The 19,834-nt window shown below is 37.6% G+C and overlaps 1 protein-coding gene across 5 annotated transcripts in view; it reads left to right on the forward strand.

The window, feature by feature from the left end:
- Positions 1–19,834, forward strand: part of mid2 (midline 2) — a 158,901-nt gene that overhangs the window by 107,272 nt on the left and 31,795 nt on the right. For 3 of the 5 annotated variants that reach the window (XM_044126916.1, XM_044126915.1, XM_044126917.1), the window contains exons 3-5: positions 6,377–6,442; positions 8,977–9,072; positions 19,440–19,547. In XM_044126916.1, the coding sequence (XP_043982851.1) occupies positions 6,377–6,442; positions 8,977–9,072; positions 19,440–19,547 (270 nt within the window). The remainder of the gene's footprint in view (positions 1–6,376; positions 6,443–8,976; positions 9,073–19,439; positions 19,548–19,834) is intronic. The other 2 variants (XM_044126918.1, XM_044126919.1) reach the window with 1 other exon arrangement.

The following is a 19,834-nucleotide window of genomic DNA, read 5'->3' on the forward strand; positions in this document are numbered from 1 at the left end:
TATCTGGGAATCCGTCCATCTTCGTCCTTTAGTGGGAGACAGGCTGTTGGAAGTGATCCCAGTGGGTGTACTCACTGAATTTGTCATCACATTACTAACCCAGAGTGACAGACAGCTCTGCATGCTCATGTCACACCTACAGGCAAATTTGGATTCCCCCAATTAACCCAACACAAAAAATGAGTTTCCACTGTGACTGAACAGCAAGTGTACTGGGAAAAACCACTGAGAGAGGATCAAGAACCAAGAAAGGACTCAGCAACACAGAATCTTAAACCATCGCCTTTCTTCAACCAATTAACAATGTCACCATCACCGTATTCTGGTACCTCAGGTTTAAAAAAAGAAAACAGTTGACACTCTCATTATTCTCTAAAATGTGAAATTTCAAAATTTTATCACTAATGCCCCCCTTTTGACTAGCAAAATCTAAAGCTCTTGCAGCCCATTCCTGAAAGCATTTTAACTCTCTGCACAAAAGCCACTCACTTTCATGCATTTCTAGCAGAAGGCAATCTTTTTCCTGATAGATTGCATTGGGCTTAAACCTTTTGTGAGGCACTTATTCACTCTGGTCTTTGAACTTTTTCCATTGGGTGTATTATTCAGATACTGCAGAAATATTGATGCAACAAAAAGTGCTCATATTAATAATTGGGGTTAACCATTTTTGATTTAAGCAGGAACAAAAATTAACAGAATTTTCTAGCACAGTTTTTTTTAGTTTTTTTTTTTTTTACCTTTTTTACCTTCTTTATACCCTTGTCAAATTGTTGCATATGCGCCTTGTGTACTTTATTTAAGTAAATAAATCATCATAACCTTTCTACACATCAGATACTATTGCATATTTAATATCTGAACAAGCCTAGCTATTGTAGAAGTTAAAAAAGGTTTGCAACTCAGACACAACATATATTTTGTACATATTTGTCATTGCAATAAAATGCATACTTATGCAGGAGCACAGTTATTTACTTCTAAACCCATTTTTAGACACACAAACACATATGGCAGAATAAGAAAGAGCATTCAACAAAGGGAGCCGGAGACACCGTTTTTTTTTCTTTCAAAGAAAATATTGATTATTTGGAACACCAATCAAGCCACTTGAGTGGTTTTTGTATTCCTCCATTTTTAATCTGTTAATACGGAATTGCATTTCTCCTCCAAGAATTCATTGCAGGCTGATTGAAATAAAACAGGGATCCTTTTAAGCCCATTCAACCATATAACTGTTTTCCTCTAGCCTATTTTATCTCAACCCAGGCACCTCTCTCAATGCCCAAATTTCCCATCTTCTTAAACTTCAAATGTCTTGGTATCATTTGTCTGTAATCTCGTGGTAAACAACTCATAAAGGACAGGATCTGAAAGTGGCCAAGGTGACGCCTGTGCTTTGTACATTTTTTATTCATTTTTATTCTCTCCATGCATTCGACTGGTCCTCAGGAGTCCCAGGTTATACTGTTGCAGACCTTAACAAATAATTGGGAAGCTAAAAGCACAGACACCCCCATGAATATCAAATAGTCTTATAAACAAATTTAAATGCCAGACCTTCTCACTGGTGCTCAGTGTTTATGACATTAACTACACAGTCATTATTCCCTTTCAAATCCAGTGAGAAATGGCTTGACCTTAATCCCCTCATGCAGCTAAAAACTTACAATTTTTATTGGATTTGTGTCCATTTAAGGTTCCATCCTCCAATAATAAGTGTTTAGGGATGAAGGCTGCTGGAAACCGTGGTAAAAGCTTTCTCTTTTTTAGCTTTTTCCAACAAGTCTGAGGAAATAAGTGAACATGTATGCTTTTAACTTTAATGTTGTCATTTTAGTATTTCTTTTTCTGCAATACATTTCTTAGCGGAAAACTTTTGTCTTGATGGATTTGGTACAGGGGCCACCATAGTCTAATATTCATATTTTTTAAGTAAGACACAAGAAAAATGTGTTTATATTTTCACTAGGTTTCTGCATCCCTATTGGCCTCATTAATTGAGCTCCATGCTTGAAGGTTGTGTGACAAGCATGACTCTGTTTAAAATAAGCTGCTACAATTGGTTGTTCTCAAGGTTTTTATTCTATGAAATATCATCCTTAGACAAATAACAGTGTTTCCCAGGAGGCTTAAGTTACCGACACGTCCAGATTCTGACAAACCTTTTTAACAACTTCTGTAAACTGAGCTTGTTCCGCTCTTGTGTGAGCTAAAACTCTTGCTTTTGTTTCTGGATCTCTTAATGTCTTGTTTCTCTTGTGGGTAGGGAAAAGTATTGATTAAATTATTAGACAAGACTTAGAACATAGACCCTTGACCTTAGGGAGTTTTGTTCCATCTGTGTTGTCGTTTGTCTTGGACTTTTGCTATTATGATTCTTGTAATGGTTGGCGAGTGTCATCTAATGAAACAGGGGCAGAGTTCAGCCTAAAATTGCGTCCTCTGGGACAAAAAGTGGAAATTTGTAAGATGTTATCTTTTGCTGTTTCTAAGTGTGTAGCTAACCTATTGTAAGACTCTCTTGGTATTTTAAACTTTTGACTGTTTGTGCTATTTTTACATCAAGCACTAATAAAGATGCCCATCTTTACTTCCATCTAATAAATTCAGTGTTTGTTTTTTTCAGGGAATTTGATTGAGTTTAATTTCACCTATTTAAAATCAATTTTACTTTACATTACCTTTGGATGTTTTTCACTTTTCCATCCTCATGTTACCATTTTTTATGCGATATGTTTGTCCTGTATTTGTTCAACAAACAACACTACTGCAATCAATGGATACAAATTCTTCTAGACTAATTGATTAATTGCTTTGGATGAGGTTTAATTGAAACCTCATCTAAAATAAGTTCCGTGGCCATTGTATTAGGATTAGCATAATAATATTTCACCAAAATCTAAATAATAATTCATAATTATTGTCAACGTTGCGCTGATGCACAGCCCAGATGATGTAATTATGTGTGATTTTGTTATTAAGCAGCACTTTGAAGTAAACAAACCCCAAGAGACATTCTAGACTGTGAATAACACAGTGAATTGTGACAGTTGTGAAAATGGATAACCAAGAGCTGTCCATTTTTACAGCTATTATCCCTCTCTTCTCTTTCTGTGGATATTGTCACATAAATAGGAATTTGTTTTAGTAGACATGGATCATCTGTAAGGAAATGAAATCCAGAAGCCCCTAAACACAATGATGTCAGGTGCAGGCGGCTGATGTAACCCAAGTTGAGAGGCTGTCAGCAGTTGCGGATGTACTTGTGCTGCGGGCAGACAGAATAAGGACTGAAGCAGCCAGACAGGTTGAAGAGCTCGAAAAAGCATACTGTATAAGGAAAAGTGTAACCCAGTGAATGGCAGGAAGATGAATAATAATAGAAAAGAAGAGAGGAGAAGAGATGGGAAAGACGACTGGGTCGGAGGGCGAGCCAGACGGGAACTACTCAGCCGAGCTGCCCCTCACAGCATGGGGCTCAGACCTATTTCCATCTCATCAACCCCCTCCATCTCAGTGGCCTTCTCTGTATTCGCTGTCATAAGATGCCATGTCCAGAGCTGAATCAGAGGATGACTGATATTACCCCATGCCTGAAACCATCCATTCAACACTTGGTTGGTTGCAACCTCCGCTTGTCTTTGTTCTGTCGATATTTCCTTTTTCTATTTATGTTCTTTTTTCTGCTTCAGCTCACTGTCTCTGGGTGGTGTTAGCTATCTTCGATGCCTGTTGGGTGCTGGAATTATTTTTCTTGTAGAGGTTTGCTCCTGCTTCACTCTTTCTGTCACCAATCTTCCCTGCAAGGCAGATCCTTTATGATCCTATAAGATCCTGACAGTAGAAGTCGGACCAAAACTTTGTGAACAGAAATAACAATTTATGTTCCTGTATCTACGTAAAGAAATTAAAAATATCTTGGATGACAAGATAAAACAAATATATGTGTCATTTTTTTTAAAACTAAATTACCTTGCAAAACTTAATATCACTTGAAGCTTCTCGCAAAATCTCACATCATGAACTCCCAATTATAGGTCAAAGTTAGTCGAAAAGTTAGTTCTTTTTGACTAACTTTGGTCATTCAGACACTAAATAAAACATAAAATAGTTCAAGATCAAGATTTGATGGACAATATAGATGAGATTTGATCTAAAAACTTTCTCTGGCTCAATGGTTTGAGAAGATGGACCTCCATTACAGACTCAAGACTTTTGCAGCCTAACAGATTTTTTCTTCTGGGATGACCCTGTGTTTCGTTTCACCTCTCGTTCCATGTTGGAAGGGGAACTTGGCTACTTAATATAAGGCAATATAAGGCACTCCCACCACCATGTTTTACAGGAGCATTACGTTTTCTTGACGATGCACAGTGTTTTCTGTTTTGAACCCATTGGCAATAAATGTTTAACAGTTGTCTCCTCTTACAACAGCATCTTCCATATGTTTACTACCATAACCCAGATTTTAAACTCATCAACAGGTTCTTTCACCTAAGTTATATTTCACAACAGTTCCTCCACAATTACTTACTATATTTAGATGGATTGCAATGGCCAGGGATGTTTGCATTTTATCAGTATTATTATGTGTTACTCTATTGGTCTGCCTTATAAAACCCCAATGAAATAAACAAAGGCTGTTGGTTGTATTTTTTTTTAAAATGTGAAAATGTTGAAGGGATAATAATAGTTTTGCAAGGCACTACATAACCTTCTATCTCATTCTTGTCTTTTTTTCACTGACTTGAAAAATCAGATTGTATATAAATCAGCATCCCTTCCGACTCCTGTGATTTCTTCTAACTGCTGTGGTACTCGTCTCTGGTTTATTTCTGCAACTTTGATCATCAAGACATGCATAAATTACTGTATTACTCACTGACCAGCACTGGCTATGGCATCATCCCAGATGCTATTCAAGTCAGCAAGTCTTGCCTCTTCTAAGACATTTTTGAGACTACGCCTAGTCATTTCCATCTGACTCATACAGCGTTCTACTCCAGCTTGACCACTGTTGTTCTTGAAACAATGTTATTCAGGTTATTGGGGAGATTTTTTTCTATTTTTGTAGCTCTCTGAGATCCTCGTCCACTGTCCTTTTTGAATCGGTCTACAGAGTTGTGTTCACTTTCGAGATGAGAGAGGTTCAAGACCAAACTTTTGATTATTTCTTTTTAGAAGTTGAGTGTTTTGTTGCTTTGCTTCTGACCTAATTGTATTGCAGAAATGTATTGATATTAATAAGTGTATTTATTTATTATTAATAATAATTAAAAAATAAGTCTAAAACACACATGTCTGGGAGGCTAAGTCACTGAATTTGTTCATGACTTACATAAGGTTTTTTGTTTGAAGATGAGAAAAAAAATGTTTTACTCTTTTTCTAAACTGTTGAAATTATGGATATTCAATACAGATGCACCGATCAGAATTTTAAAGGATGCCAACATTTTCCAACACGACCCATGAGACATGCAGGATGAAGACTCCACATGACTAAACAGGGCATTTTTGTTAAAGTCTGTTCACCCAGACAGTTTTCTACTAAAGTCCAAGTCTCTTTCACTTTTGCAGCCTGTATTAATCTTTAACTTGTCTTGCCATAAAACGTACAGATTCCTGTTAAATAACGTTTGGTCTTAAAAGCTAAACTGATATTGAAACTAGTTAAATGAGTTTACTGGACTGACTGTTGCTCTTAGCATGATCTGGTAGCTCTCAAGTATTGTCTTCATTGTTTTGAAAGAGTTTTAATATCATGGCCTACCTGTTCTGGTCATCAGCCGACTTCTTGGTGCTTAAGTATTTAATGCTGCAAGTTGGAAATTATGTGAGGGCTAGTAGGCACTTTGGGATTTTCAATGTGGTCGCCTTCTAATGTGCTGGCATTTTGTGTCTAAACCCGGGTAGAAGTCCATCTCTTGTGATATTCAGACACATATTTGTAGCAAAGAAACACCCAGTGAGTCACATACATAAATCATGGCATACATGCATGAATGTAGGTCTGTCGCGGACAGAGGAGTTTACTTCCCTGCAGTCTCAGGTGGGGCAGCTGTGTTCTGATGTATTAATCATCTTGGTCCCCAGCTTGCTAATTAATGACCCATCTGTCCCCACTCACTGTGGCTCCACTTCAGGCTCCCTGAGACAACCCAACACTCTCTCTCATGATCTAAGCTCAGGGCTGGTTCTGAAGGAACAAATGTCAACAGCCAGTCTAAACGTCTGTCTCATCTGCATTCAACTTTCTGTGGAGCGTCTCTCCTCGGTTGCTGTGCATTAAGCTTGCAGATGTTGTGCGATCAGGCTTGTCTGTGTGTGTGTTTATGTGTGCACTTATGTAGGTGTATGTGTGTGTGTGTTGTAGGCTTATCAGGTGAGCCCGGGCAGAGTGTCAGATGCAGTAATGGAGGCTTCAAAGACAAGCGCTGCGGTGAGTTTCCCGGCTGCCTTTTTACCAGAATCCTGAAACCCCTGTGCCCATCCACACACCCTCCGCCTTCCTTCGCTATTCCCACAGAGCCACAATAAGGCACACAGGTAGACACTTGGCCGGATAAGGAAAGGATGCAGAAAGGAAGATAAGGAATCGGATAGGTAATTAAGTGGCCACAAAGTCAAACAGACAACAGATAGACAGAGTATATCAGGCTGACTGACAGGTTGAGGAGATACTGGAAACCACTAAGGATCCCTGATTGAAGGGGGAACAGATAGAGCTGCATTCAGGCAAACAACCTACAGACCAGGTGTTCGTCCAGATCCACTCCCCCTCTTCACTTGCATGAGTAGAGATACTTCAAACGCCCGCCGCTTGTCTGCTGCTTTGTTCCACTGTTTTCTTTGCAGCTGCAAATGTTGTTTTTGATGCCACCACCATTGATTTGCTTCTTTTGGAATGGCAGCTCCTTTTTGTGCCTTCTCATTTGCTTATCTCCATTTTTTATCTTTTGTACTGTTATGAGTGAGTTTATTTTTCTGTGAGATCGTCTTTTGTCTTGCATTGGTTAAGCAGCCACGGTCAATGGGGTGTAATTGAGTGTTTGATCATTAGAACTATTAATGAAGGCTGATTATTTTCAGAGATCACAGTGTTCTTTCCGTGGCTTTGATGTAACATGAAATAAGGTTAGACACTTAAATCACAAATGGATGTTTGTTGGCTCTTGCATCATCTCCTGTTTTGGTTGTTGCATTTATTTGCACTAATAGAGATTTATTGTGGGACTATGTAGAATGAACCTGACAAGATAAAAAAATCAGAAGAAGAACATTTGTTTCCATTTAAGTAAACATTCAGAGACTCTTATTTTAGGATTAGTATTGAATAAACAAGTTTCAAGTAATCTTTTCCATTTTCTGCACCTACTTACTGAAGAACAAACTCTAAGTGTGAAAAGATATTTGTTTGATGATCAAATAGAAAGCCTTAGCCTTATACAATCCAAGGCAAAGTTGTTAGTTGGTAGGGTTTTAATTACTTTATTCTGCTATAAGATACATCATAGCAATGACTGTCCATGTAGTTTTTCCTATGTAGCGTTGTGCTGTTCTTTACTATAACATCCCACCCAAAAGACACCTGGAAGTGTCAATAGAGCTTTTACTGTTATTGCCCTAAGCTCTCTATGTTTGAGCTGCACTACAGATAATCATTACACGTCCAAAAAAACTGTCTAAGTTCAACATGTATAAATCTTCAAATCCTCTAATGTAGGTATTATATGCCATTCACTAATCAGGTACAGCGTTTGATCACCGACAGATGATTCATACTAATTATCTCTTCATCACTGAACCTGATAATGGGTGGGATGTATTAGGCAATAAGTGAACACTGATCTCAAAGAGGACTTGTTGAAAGCAGGAATAAATGGCTACAAATAAGGATCTGAGAGAGTTCAGTGAGGGCAACTTTGAGAAGTTTATACCGGTGGGTAAGATTGTCTCCCAACGTTGAAGGTGTTTCCCATATTGTAAGTAAAATAATCTGCCAATGGAACTAGTACTTTTTCATCATTAAGGAATTATGGACTTGAAACAAGCTTCTTCATCTTGCTAAAAGTTACTTTTAAGCTAGTTTTGACATATTTCAAGTATATTAAGATATTTACTTTAGAAACCAGACCAAAAATACTTGGTAAGATTTCGTGTTTTTGCAGTGTAGGGTCAGATCCTCGTCCTACAGACAAACTACTATATCTCAAATAGGAAGGTGGCAGAATACTCAGTAAACAGCTGCTTATAGGGCTGGAAAGCAGCAGATCAGTCAGATTTCTGGCCACAGCCAAAAGCAAACACAGTTGGCATTATAACTGCAGTACAAAAGGAGGGGCTCTTTTTGGAAGCCGGTGACCTGGCCGAGCCAGTGTTCTGCTTTGAACAATATTCTGCTGAGAAACCCTGGGTGAACTGTATTTGCTGATCGCTCTAATCTCTTTCAGCAGGATAATGCACCATGCCACAAACAGAAATGGTTCAACAGTGATTTGTTGTGTTGACTTAGCCTCCAAATGATCAGATCCTAATTAAATTGAGCATCTGTGCTGGCAAGAAGTCCAATCTATAGAGGCCCACTTCACTGTACTTCAGTGATCTGCTGCTAACATCTTAGTGCCAGATACTGCATCAAGCCTTCCGGGTCTAGTAATATTTGTACCTCATGGGTCAGGGCTGCTTTGGCAGGAAAAAGTGTGACCAACACATTAATTGGCAGCATTAGGTCAAAATGCTACTCTGGTTTGGTGTTTATGTCTTAGGAAACTCAGCAACTCAGATGTATTACCCTCTTATTACCTAGTAAATAAAAAGACACATTATTTATCTTCACATTACACACAAATGTCATAATTTTATCACAAAGAATTGCCAGAAGATCTGGCACTCAGACACACATCATTAGTGATCTCTTCCTCTCTCTCATTCCCCTTTTCTTCCTTTTGTTCCCCTCCTCCTCCCTTCAAACAGCAAACTCTGGAGAACAACCTGACCAACCTGGTGAAGAGGAACAGTGAACTGGAGAATCAAATGGCCAAGCTCATTCAGATCTGCCAGCAGGTTGAGGTATGCCGTATGTATTCATGTTGTTAACTTCAGTAAGATTAGACTGCTCATTCTTCCCCGTGCTCTAATAGAAAACCTCGGTTCCAAGATCGCAACCTTTAAGCGCTCATGTTATCTTAATTGTAATTTTTTTAATTTTTTTTGCCAGCAAACGTAAAACCCCAATCAGCTGGCTGACCAAATCTGTCTATCTTACCATATTACTGAGGCTTACCCTAGATTTTAGTTAAAGCTCCTCTTAATATCCCCCCTCCCTCCTCCTGTGTTATGACCCCCACTATAATCATATTAAAGTAAGAACTCATTTTTTTAGCTGCTTTGATTCTTTTTAGTGTCTAACCTGAAATTTAGTGTTTTTGGGGGCTTTTTTTTTTTTATGTATTTTTATTACAGTTATAAAGTCCTTCAAAACACTAAAGCTATTGACTAGAAAATATGATAATTTATTGTAAAAGGAAGCAGTGAAATTCATCTCTCCCATGGCAATCATGTGTACTTTTTGACATGTGCCTCCCATATCTATAATATAGAACAAGTAAACAAAGTGTTTGCATGTCATAAAAGCTCTTGGACGTCTTAAATTTAAATTGGATTATAAATTAAATGAAGAAACAGCCACTTTAGATACTTTCCATTTGAAAGTATTTAAAAGGGTTGTTCTGGTAACCTTAAGGTTTGACTATATTTGTAATCAGCCATTGCTACTTAAATGAATAATTTAAACTAGTTCCAAATGATGACCTTTAGCTTTCAACAATTGTGTATTGCAGTTTACTGTGACTAATTATTCATGGGAACTAGCTGATGTTGTCTCAGATGTTGCTTGATTCTTATTTGTGAGCTCCATCACAAGACTTAATGGGTCTGGAAGACACCAAGCTGGAAACAATGGATGGGAAAGACAAGGCAGTTGCCTATAATGTTTTACTGGTAAAGAATATTGTCTCCAGAAACCCATGAAGCCCCACTCTAACTCCAGTTTTCAGTAAATCTCACCAAAATCTCATTTTTAAGATGAAGCGGCGTTTTAACACTCAGGAGTTTAATTTGCTCTGGAACCACTGACACATGCAAATGTTGGTCCCTGTGAAGTTAAATAAGATTACATGTCAAATGACATATACCTCTGTAACTTGTCACAAACTTATTCAGTAATGTGTCACATCTTACTCTGATGCAGGTTTGTGACAAGTTCACAGGACTATTTCACAGCCGGTCGTCCTCATCCATACCTGGAGCTGTCTGCCGGTTTTTGTCATTTAAGCTCAAGCTGTGATTTAACAACTACATTCAGAGAATGCTAATATTCATCCACCGCTTTTTCGCTCTTCTCTCTACAGTAGTTAAGAGTCACACACATGTGAGCATATATTTTCTGTCTGCATACTCACTTTTAATAATCGTCGTAATTTCTCTGGAAGATTTGACATTAATGGCTGGCGAGGACAAATGCATTTCAGTTGTGCCATCTTTCTCCACATAGTATGTTTCTTATTAGCGGGGCATGACTCCATTTTCTCTGAGTCACTCCAAGGTCTCTAAGCACAAACTCATGCAACCCAATCAAAAATTAAATGATCGCTGTGGGATTTATTGAGTACAGACAAAATGTTCATCAACAGTGAGACAACGAGCGCCTTCTCGCTCGGGTTTGCATTCAAGGATCCTGCTCAAAAATGTATACTTACTATTTAAAACCATATGATGGTTGAAAAAGATACATTTAAGGAGAATATTAAAGAAACCCCCCTAAACCTGCTGTTTGATGTGATCTTAGTGGTAAGAGGTCAAGATATTAATTATTTACTAGGCGAAACCGCATTAAAGCGCAGAGGTTGTTAAATTGTAATGGGAAGGGAAGAGAAAAGGGAAGTGAGGACTAATGAAGGGAAAATGGGGAATCCAAATATAGGAGAAAAGCTGCGAGGAAAAACAGGATGAAAAAAGGAAAAACAAAAAACAAGGGTCAGCATGGCAAACAGAGTAAAGGGTAAAAAGGGCATACTCTGAATGTTAGCGTGACTACCAATGATTACCAGAACAGACAGAGGCACTATGCAGAGGAAAATGCTCAGTAATAATGCAGTGCAACAGAAAAAGGGAATAAGGAAATGGGAGTTTTAGCGGAGTGAGACAACTGTGTGCAAAATAAGAAATCTTTGAAGGGCTTTGAGCGTGACCTGGATTTCTCTGCTCTCTGTTTGCCAGCGTACTGTATTGGCACCAAAGACACGATCAAACATAGTGCGAATTCTCTTCTAGTGTGTCAGCACACACAGCAGCGAGGGCTTCTCATTGGGGAATTAGCTTTTCTTAAGTTGTAGAAAGGATGTGCTGACTTGACTGTGAGCAGGCTGCCTGTGTCCTCAGGGATGTCTAGCTATAACGCAATATTTGCTGTTTTTCTTCCGGCTTAATGGCATTCTGAGTTGAGTTCAGGTTTTCTTTCAAATAGATGGTGATTTTGTTTAAGATGATACAGATCAGCGGGATTTATTCAGTGTTTGAATTTTTGTTTTTTCATAGCGCTTGACCTTTTTCAGATTTAGTTCATGCATTTTATTGGGGGAGTGTATTTATGCTGTTATGTGTTTTAAAATGATATTTAAAATGAAAAACTTAACAACTGTTGCATGTATTAGTTTTTAGTCTCAAACTAACTGGTTTTCTTGTAGCCTGTCTTTATCTTCCAAACCTTGTTAGCGATTTCTTGGTGTTTACCAAAGAAAAGCTTTCCAGCAGCCTGATGCTGCCACCCCTGTATTTAATGGGGAATGGATTAAAACAGGGAGATGTGCTTTATTAGTTTCCTGCCATGCATAGCGTTTTCCAAAGTACCTGCTTTAACCTTCTTTAAAGCATTATCCCTGATGTTTCTGGTGATATTTGTATTTCATGAGGCAAATAAAACTTTGAGGCCTCCTACAGAATTAAGATATTTGCACTAACATTAATACAGATGATCTGCAGGATAATGACATCCAAAGTCTGAATAATGGGAGTTGCATGCAATTGTACACCCCAGTTTTCATGCATTTATTAATAAAAAATAGAAAAAATCTTAAAGCATTTTCTTTCCACTTTATAATTATGCACTACTTGCTGTTGGTGTTTTATATAAACTCCTAATATGATTGTTTGGCTAAGCTCTGTACTGGTCAAAGAGGAGATGCTCAATTAAGTCAGGCTAAAAAGTAGAAAAACCCTCATAATTTATATTATAGGACTTTCTTTGAAATTTTTGAAGTTGATTTCTTGATTTTTAAATGTGACAACCACGGTTAACTGGTTTTGATATTGAATAACTAAGTAAAGTCCTAATCAAAACTGAGCTCAGTTCTTATGATATTGTTGTTAAATTCCCAATGAGCCTTCACTCTTATACAATAATCAATGGCTATTCCTCCAAGAAACCTGGTGGTGATTTACATTTTAGCATCCTTCACTTACAGTTTATCTTCACAGAGCACAGTTTATTCTCTTACTAGGGGCCAAAGCTTTAAGAAGTGGAAACTTTTTAATAATGTGTTAATTACTTGGAAGCTTCACTCTGACACAGCTATTGCGGAGTAAGCTTTTTATCTAGAAAGCGGAAAAGGGAGCGGCCAATGTATCCAACCCTAAGTTTTCCAGTTAAAGTTTTATGTGAACCTTTAGAGCTGATGGAGGGGAAAAAAGTGAAAGAAACACATCAGGCAGAAGCTTACTGGGTTTAAACGCTTAGACGTGTATGTCGACCGATTAAGCAGTGAGCTGCAAGTCATTAGTCGAGGCCTGTCTGGGTGTGTGTGTACACTGAAAGTGATCCAACTGTGTGCAGAATATGAATCAGCAGTGGAAGATGGCTGCAGTGCTGCCTGATATTTTGTTTCAGGTCTCAGATACCGTCTGTAACCTTTCCACAGGAGCATTGGGGAGAGCTGCCTGCCAGCAATATGTGTCATTAGCAGCTCCACTTTTAGCAGAGTGTAACAATACAATTGCAGTAGGAAAATGTCACATAATAAAACCTTCCTGTTTTTAAAAGTTTCTTTGGTTTTAGTAGATAGTCAAATTGTACTTTTGTGTTTGTCTATGGTGTTCTCAATTAAGCCAATTTCTTAATTTTTCATTTAAACATAAGTGTGATTATAATAATTAGGTGTTATTGTAACGTTTTATCAATTTACACATTTCTGTATCGCAATATCTGAGTTTTGTAATACAGCACCTTGCAAAAGTATTCATGCAGCTTGGACATTTCTCCTTTTAGACATTTTTACACTTCAAATTTCAGAGTATTTTACTGGGATTTTATGGAATAGACCAGCAGCCAAATAAATTACTTTGTTACCAGCATTCTTCAGAAGTCACTTCTAGATTTGTTAGAATATTATTCAACAACCTGCATTGTGAAAACCAAGGAACACAGGAAACATGAGAGATAAGGCAGTCAGGCATATAAAGAAGTGATGGATATAAAATAAGAGCTGAACCTTTGAACAGTTCAGAGTTATCTGTCATCTGAAAATGGAGAGACTAGGCAATAACTAGAGATTTAACAAGACATGGCTATCCATCTAAATTGATAGTTCAGGAAAGAAGAGCATTAATTACAAGAAGTATATTGCACATTTATTCTAAGTGTGTAATCAACCTGGGAGAAAAAGATTTCCAGCTGAAATTACAGTGGGACGCAGTTCTACAAAGTTAGATTTTTGTGGGACTGTATCTAATTGTCAACTTGTCAAAATTAAATTTCTAGAATTAAATTGAAAACAATGAGCCATCGTCGTCACACTTCATAATTTTACACTACTTTGTGTTAGTTTGTCACAGATAAATCCTGTGACATTCAAGATGTTGGTTGTAAGGTCACAAATGTCAAAAAGGGTTAGGGGGTTTGAGTGCTTTTGCAAGACACTGTATGTGCAATGGTTGAACTTAAGAGAGTACAATTGCAGCTGAACTGAATGTCATGAGAATGATACTGTCCTTGACTTTAGAAATGCCAACTTGCTTATGGCAATAAAAAGAAACCGGATCAACAAACTTGTGGCAGCTTAACATCTGCAAGGACTTACTATATTGTAGATGTAAGATGTAGCATATAATCTGTGATATGTTTGTGGTGATAAAATTAATTTTAAAATATAATGTCAATGTGGTAAGAAAGATGTAAAAGAAGACTTGTTTTAAAAAAAGTTGGTTATAACTACATGTGGATGGTGAACTACACTGCATCTTTCTCTACAATCCTGAACCAGAACAAATGTATATTTATTAGATTGAACCAGGCATGCACAGATTATCTTAGTCCTGTGGTGTACTGTAAAAGAAACTCTATTACTCCTGGAAGTTTTACAGTTTTTAAAGAGGGAAATCAATGATAGAAATTTCCCACGAGATAGATATTAGTGTCAGAACCATAAAAAGGTGTTAGTCCTTTGAATAAACAGAACGACCACAGAGAAGATTGTTTATGTAACAATCCTTGTTTCAGTTCACAGTGATCCTCGCCAGTTTATTTGTTCAGCTTTAATTACCAACCTTTTACCTGTAAGATTTCTGTTTGTCACAATAATCATATTTCTGTGTTCATTTTTGAAGAAAGTGTTTCTTTTAATTGTAGATCTACGAATTAATGCATTTGTTAAAAATCCCCCAAAAGATGCTGGTAGCCTCTGACTCAGTTTTAGAGTGAAGTTTGGGATTAGGTTTTAGCTGGGGACAAACGTTTAGGGAAGGTTGAAGGGCTCTGTTTGTTTCAGTGAGTGTCCTTACAAAGATAGTAATAATAAGTGTGTGTGTTTATGTGAATAGCTGTGAATAAAGAGGCTTAAGTGGATTGCTGGGTAATAATGAGCTTTGTGGAGCGATGAGTGGAACTTGGTTGTTACAGTAAGTAGTTTCATAAGCCCCTTTCAGACTTCAACTGAGGGTGTCAGTGTCAGGTCTCCATAAGCACCCAGTCAGCAACGTCCCCTGACGGCAATCTTATGTGGTCAGACTATGTGATAATTACATATCACTTTCAGTGAACTGGCTGAACTGCAGACAGACATATTAATTAAGGCAGACAAAGTTTCTTTCTCCTTGACTAAATTGGGCATATATATATGATACACAATTTAAAAAGATCTCAAAGCCATTCTGATGGGAACCATCCACAGGTGGTTCAGTTCTGCAGAAAAGTGAGTCAAAAATGTGTTATCATCATGATATCGACAGGCAAAACAAGATAGTCTGTTATATTTCAAAATGCATCTATTCATTGCTGTAATATATGTGTCCATTTGGCTGGCCTCTTTCTGTAATGGATGCCCACATTGTGGTTTAGATGATAATAGCCAAATCAGTCAAACACACAGAAAGTGCTCAAAACAACAGGATATGAGAAGAGTGAAAGGAGCAATTAAAATTGCCTTTTCCTAAAATGTGAATACAGCATTTAGAGTCTTACTGCAACTTTTTGACAAAGCAGGAAGAGAAAAAATGTTAGAAAATTCCAGGTATGGTAGAGCGATTTTTCTTATTGTTTATTGTTTTATTAATACCTGTTCAGGGAAGAAAATCCTGTTGTGTAAATGCGGCCTTACAAGCAGCTCCGGGGAGAAAAGTCATTTTGTTTTGGCTTTGAATCCGTTGCAGAGCTTTTACGTTGGCTGTACAGAAGTTTACAACTCACTAAAGGAAAAAAGCCTTATGGGCCACCTTTAAAACACTCAGCACCCATTATTCCAGCAAATAATTACACACAAAAAAAGTAAAAGATGTGTTGGACATTTATATTACTTTAGACAGTCCTTTACTTTTCTTTTGCTTTTTCAATCTGCTCTCTAAGCTGGAGCCTATTTGGACCTTCAACCATACACACTTTATACACTTCTAAACATTTTAAATGTACATAATTATGTAATTCCAGACAGATTTAAATGTTTCAGGAATTTATTTATTTATTTTAACAGTAATGCTTAAAGACTTTTGAAATGCCGGAATTCAGTTTTTCTGAAAATGTAAAGATTATGAAGACCAATGAGTGGGCTGCACAGTGGCGCAGTTGGTAGAGCTGTTGCCTTGCAGCAAGAAGGTCCTGGGTTCAATTCCCGACCCGGGGTCTTTCTGCATGGAGTTTGCATGTTCTCCCTGTGCATGCGTGGGTTCTCTCTGGGTTCTCTGGCTTCCTCCCAGAGTCCAAAAACATGACTGTCAGGTTAATTGGTCTCTCTAAATTCTCCCTAGGTGTGAGTGTGTGTGTGAATGATTGTGTGTCTTGTCTGTTTTCTGTGTTGCCCTGCGACAGACTGGCGACCTGTCCAGGGTGTACCCCACCTCTCGCCCGGAACGTTAGCTGGGGATAGACACCAGCAACCCTCCCGACTCCATTAGGGACAAAGGGTAAATAGAAAATGGATGGATGGATGGATGGATGGAAGACCAATGAGAAAGGAATGTTTAATATAAAAATGCTAGCCTTAAACGGTTCAGTGTTTCCACTCAATACTTGGTCTGGGGTTTTTTGCTTCAATCACTGCATCAATGAGGCATGTCATAGAGGAGATCAGTTCATGGCTCTGTTGAGCTTTTTTTCTTGCTGCTTTATTGGCCTTCAGCTCATTTGCATTGTTCTGGTGTTTCTCATCTTTTCTCCTGACAATAGCCCATAACCTCTGAGATTTGGGTCAGGTGGTCAATCAGCCTAGTAAATCCATTCTAATTAAAACCAGGAACTGTTAGTTTTGGCAGCGGGGTCAGGTGCAAAGTGCTGCTAGAAAAACAAAGCAGGATCTTCATAAAGCTTGTCAGCAGAACGAGCCATGCAATGCATTTTTTAAATTGACAAAACACAGTGGACCAACAACAACACATGAAATCTTCCCTGACTGTAGAAACTTCAGTCAGCGAAGAGCTCACTGACTGCACCCCTACACTATTCCTCTCTACTCTGAGACTTTGTTTTCCTAAAGAAATAATTTACTTTCATAATAAGCAGCGTCATGTCAGTTCTTTTTCCTCTTAGCTCAGGTAAGATGTTTGTGATGTATTTGTTCGGGAGGGACTCAGAACAATAAATATGACTGTTGCAGCCAATGTCCTGTCTGTCTGTCTATGAAGTACATATTCTAGTATCTAGCAGCCTGTATCTGGGAAATCTGCCCCAAACATTTGAATTAACTTTGTTTCTAACTTCCACCCAGGCTGCACTTATCAGTTGTTTGTGCAAACATTTTCTACCACACTTTTTTCTTCCACAAAACCTTACATGCTTTTGGTTACATTACTTTCTGATCGCCAGCTTCTCTATCAATGTGTGGAACATAACAAGGAATTTCTCTATTAAAATATTTTTCATTGGTCTTAGTTGCTATTTTAGTTGTTTGAGAAACACAGTTTCATGTTTTTGTTGTCTGTAAGTGATAATCTTCAAAATTATGCGATTGATTAATTCAACATTGTAATAAATGAAAATAGGTTTACCATTTTCAAATGAATTAATAAATCACTTCAGTAATTTTTAGTTGTTCTAACATCCACTTAAAGATCTTCGAACAAATGTAAAAAAAAAAAAAATTACAAATAATTTTATCGTTTTCTGTAAATATCTAAAATTAACCTGACAAGAAAAGTCTTTGCATTTTAACAGCATACCTCTGGTACCTTTCATTTAATTTTTACATTTTATGTTGTTGTTTTTTTTTTTTCCTCTGGACTAAAAACTGAAAGCTTTCTCCTTCTAGACTGTTCTCCAATGCTGTATAAGTTATTATGAATTGGTACACAGCAGAATAGCCTCACGCATGGCTTGTTTTGACAACAAATACTCTAGGACTCAGTCATGCAGTTAAAGCAACACTGTGCTTTGTGGATGTTGTGGCATTGGAGAACATCTTTGATGGCACGCGTCTTTGCGAGGAAAAGTTTCTTGCTGCTTGTCTGCATTTTTTGGACAGCTCTGAATATGGCTGTTTAAACGGTTAAAGCCTTTATCTCTCACTGCACTGTGTTGTTTTGTTTCCCAAGTGTACTTGAGAAAACTTAGTAATTTCTTTGATGTACACAGTCCTACTAACAGAATGTGGGTCTCCAGTCATCATGAGGTAAAGCCCTTGAGTTGCACACAGCAAACATATCAGCAGGGCTCAGTGCAAGAGAAGATGAGTGCAGCTTTTTATTTTTGCTTTATTGCAAATACAGTTTCCACACTGTGTTGTACAGTGTAGAGTTTGACTTGTTTAATGTAATACAAAATTAAATTCATGCAGGAGACAGAACAGAAATCAGATACAATCTCATCAATCATGTTCCGCTTCTCAGAGGAGATAGATGCGGACTCTAACTCATATATTTGTACACATTTTAAGTACATTTTAAGAACCTTAGATCTTTGACAGTTCTTAATATTATTCCTCATATTAAAAAAGACAGGTGTAGCAGTTGCTCGCTTGCAGCTCAGTTTCTCATCTCCATTCCTCAGCAGTACAGTTAGATCTGTCCTTTTTTTACTTTTTTCATTTAAACTCCTGCCGTAAGTGTTTCTGAAGCTTTCAGTGTAATTATATTATGTAGTTGGCAGACCTTTTGCTGGGGGCTCATTGTTGCAACTCAGCAAAAACACTTTTACAGTTGGCTGTTTAAACAGTGTTGGACTCATACAGGGAAGTGATGCTGAGTTGCCTCGGCAGCTTTGGCCCAAATATAATCACAGAATATATTAAATTGGCACCATGTAAGCATATTTTGCCAGTAAATCCCAGACGGCTATCAGTGGGATTTTTCTTCCAGTGAAGATTGTAGGATTCCAAACAATCACTCTCTTTTCTTTTTTTTTCCAAAAAAAAAAAAGACTGATTTCTACAAACTGGAGTTTTGGAATACTTTTTCAGGTTCCATAAAAGAACACGTTGTAGTTTCATTTGGGAAAACTGTGTAACCATTTCCTCCACAACTAGCTGTACATTTTACGAGCTGAATAGAACAAGTTTGTCTACACTGACCTGTCCTTTTTCTCTCCCCATCACGTCCAAAGTACTCCAAGTTTAAAACTTAATGTTCCAATGCTTTTTTTTCCTTCTGGACTAACATCAGTTTAGCAATATGATGATTTATGATCGCGCCTGTGAAAGCAATTAGTGAGTTAAATCACATATCGTTGCTGCATTTGTCAGAAGTATTCCCATACCAGGTGTATTATGTTGCTGGAGGCATCCATTCCAGGTGTACGGGTTGCATAAGGCATAAGATAAATGAATGAAACCTTTGAGGATTTAAAATGATAATTTACTAAGAAAAACAGCTTTTTAGAAATCATTTCTAACAGTGTAAAGAAATGCAAGATGTGTGAAAGATGTCATAATTCTTTATTAAGCTTATTACCTTTTTTTGTTCAGGTAAATACAGCCATGCATGAAGCTAAGCTGGTGGAGGAGTGTGATGAGCTGGTGGAAATCATCCGCCAGAGAAAACAAGTCATCGCTGTCAAGATCAAAGAGTCCAAGGTACATTTTATTAGAATATTGGGATATAAGTCAGAAAATTAGGGTTGTATGTATTTTGGAACATTGTGTGTGATAGGGGCTTAGGAAAATGCATCTTTTATGTTTACAGGTCCGTATGAATAGACTAGAAATTGAGAGTTTGACACCATTTAAAAAGTTGTGCTTGCAGACTAGGCCACTAGCAGTCCTAGTCTGCAAGCACATTTTGGTTTTATACAAGAAAGCCCATAATAAACCAGAACTGCTGTGGACTGAATATATTTGTCAGGCCTCTTCTTCAGTATTCT

This window comes from Gambusia affinis, linkage group LG09, assembly GCF_019740435.1.
Source record: "Gambusia affinis linkage group LG09, SWU_Gaff_1.0, whole genome shotgun sequence".
Lineage (NCBI taxonomy): Eukaryota > Metazoa > Chordata > Actinopteri > Cyprinodontiformes > Poeciliidae > Gambusia > Gambusia affinis.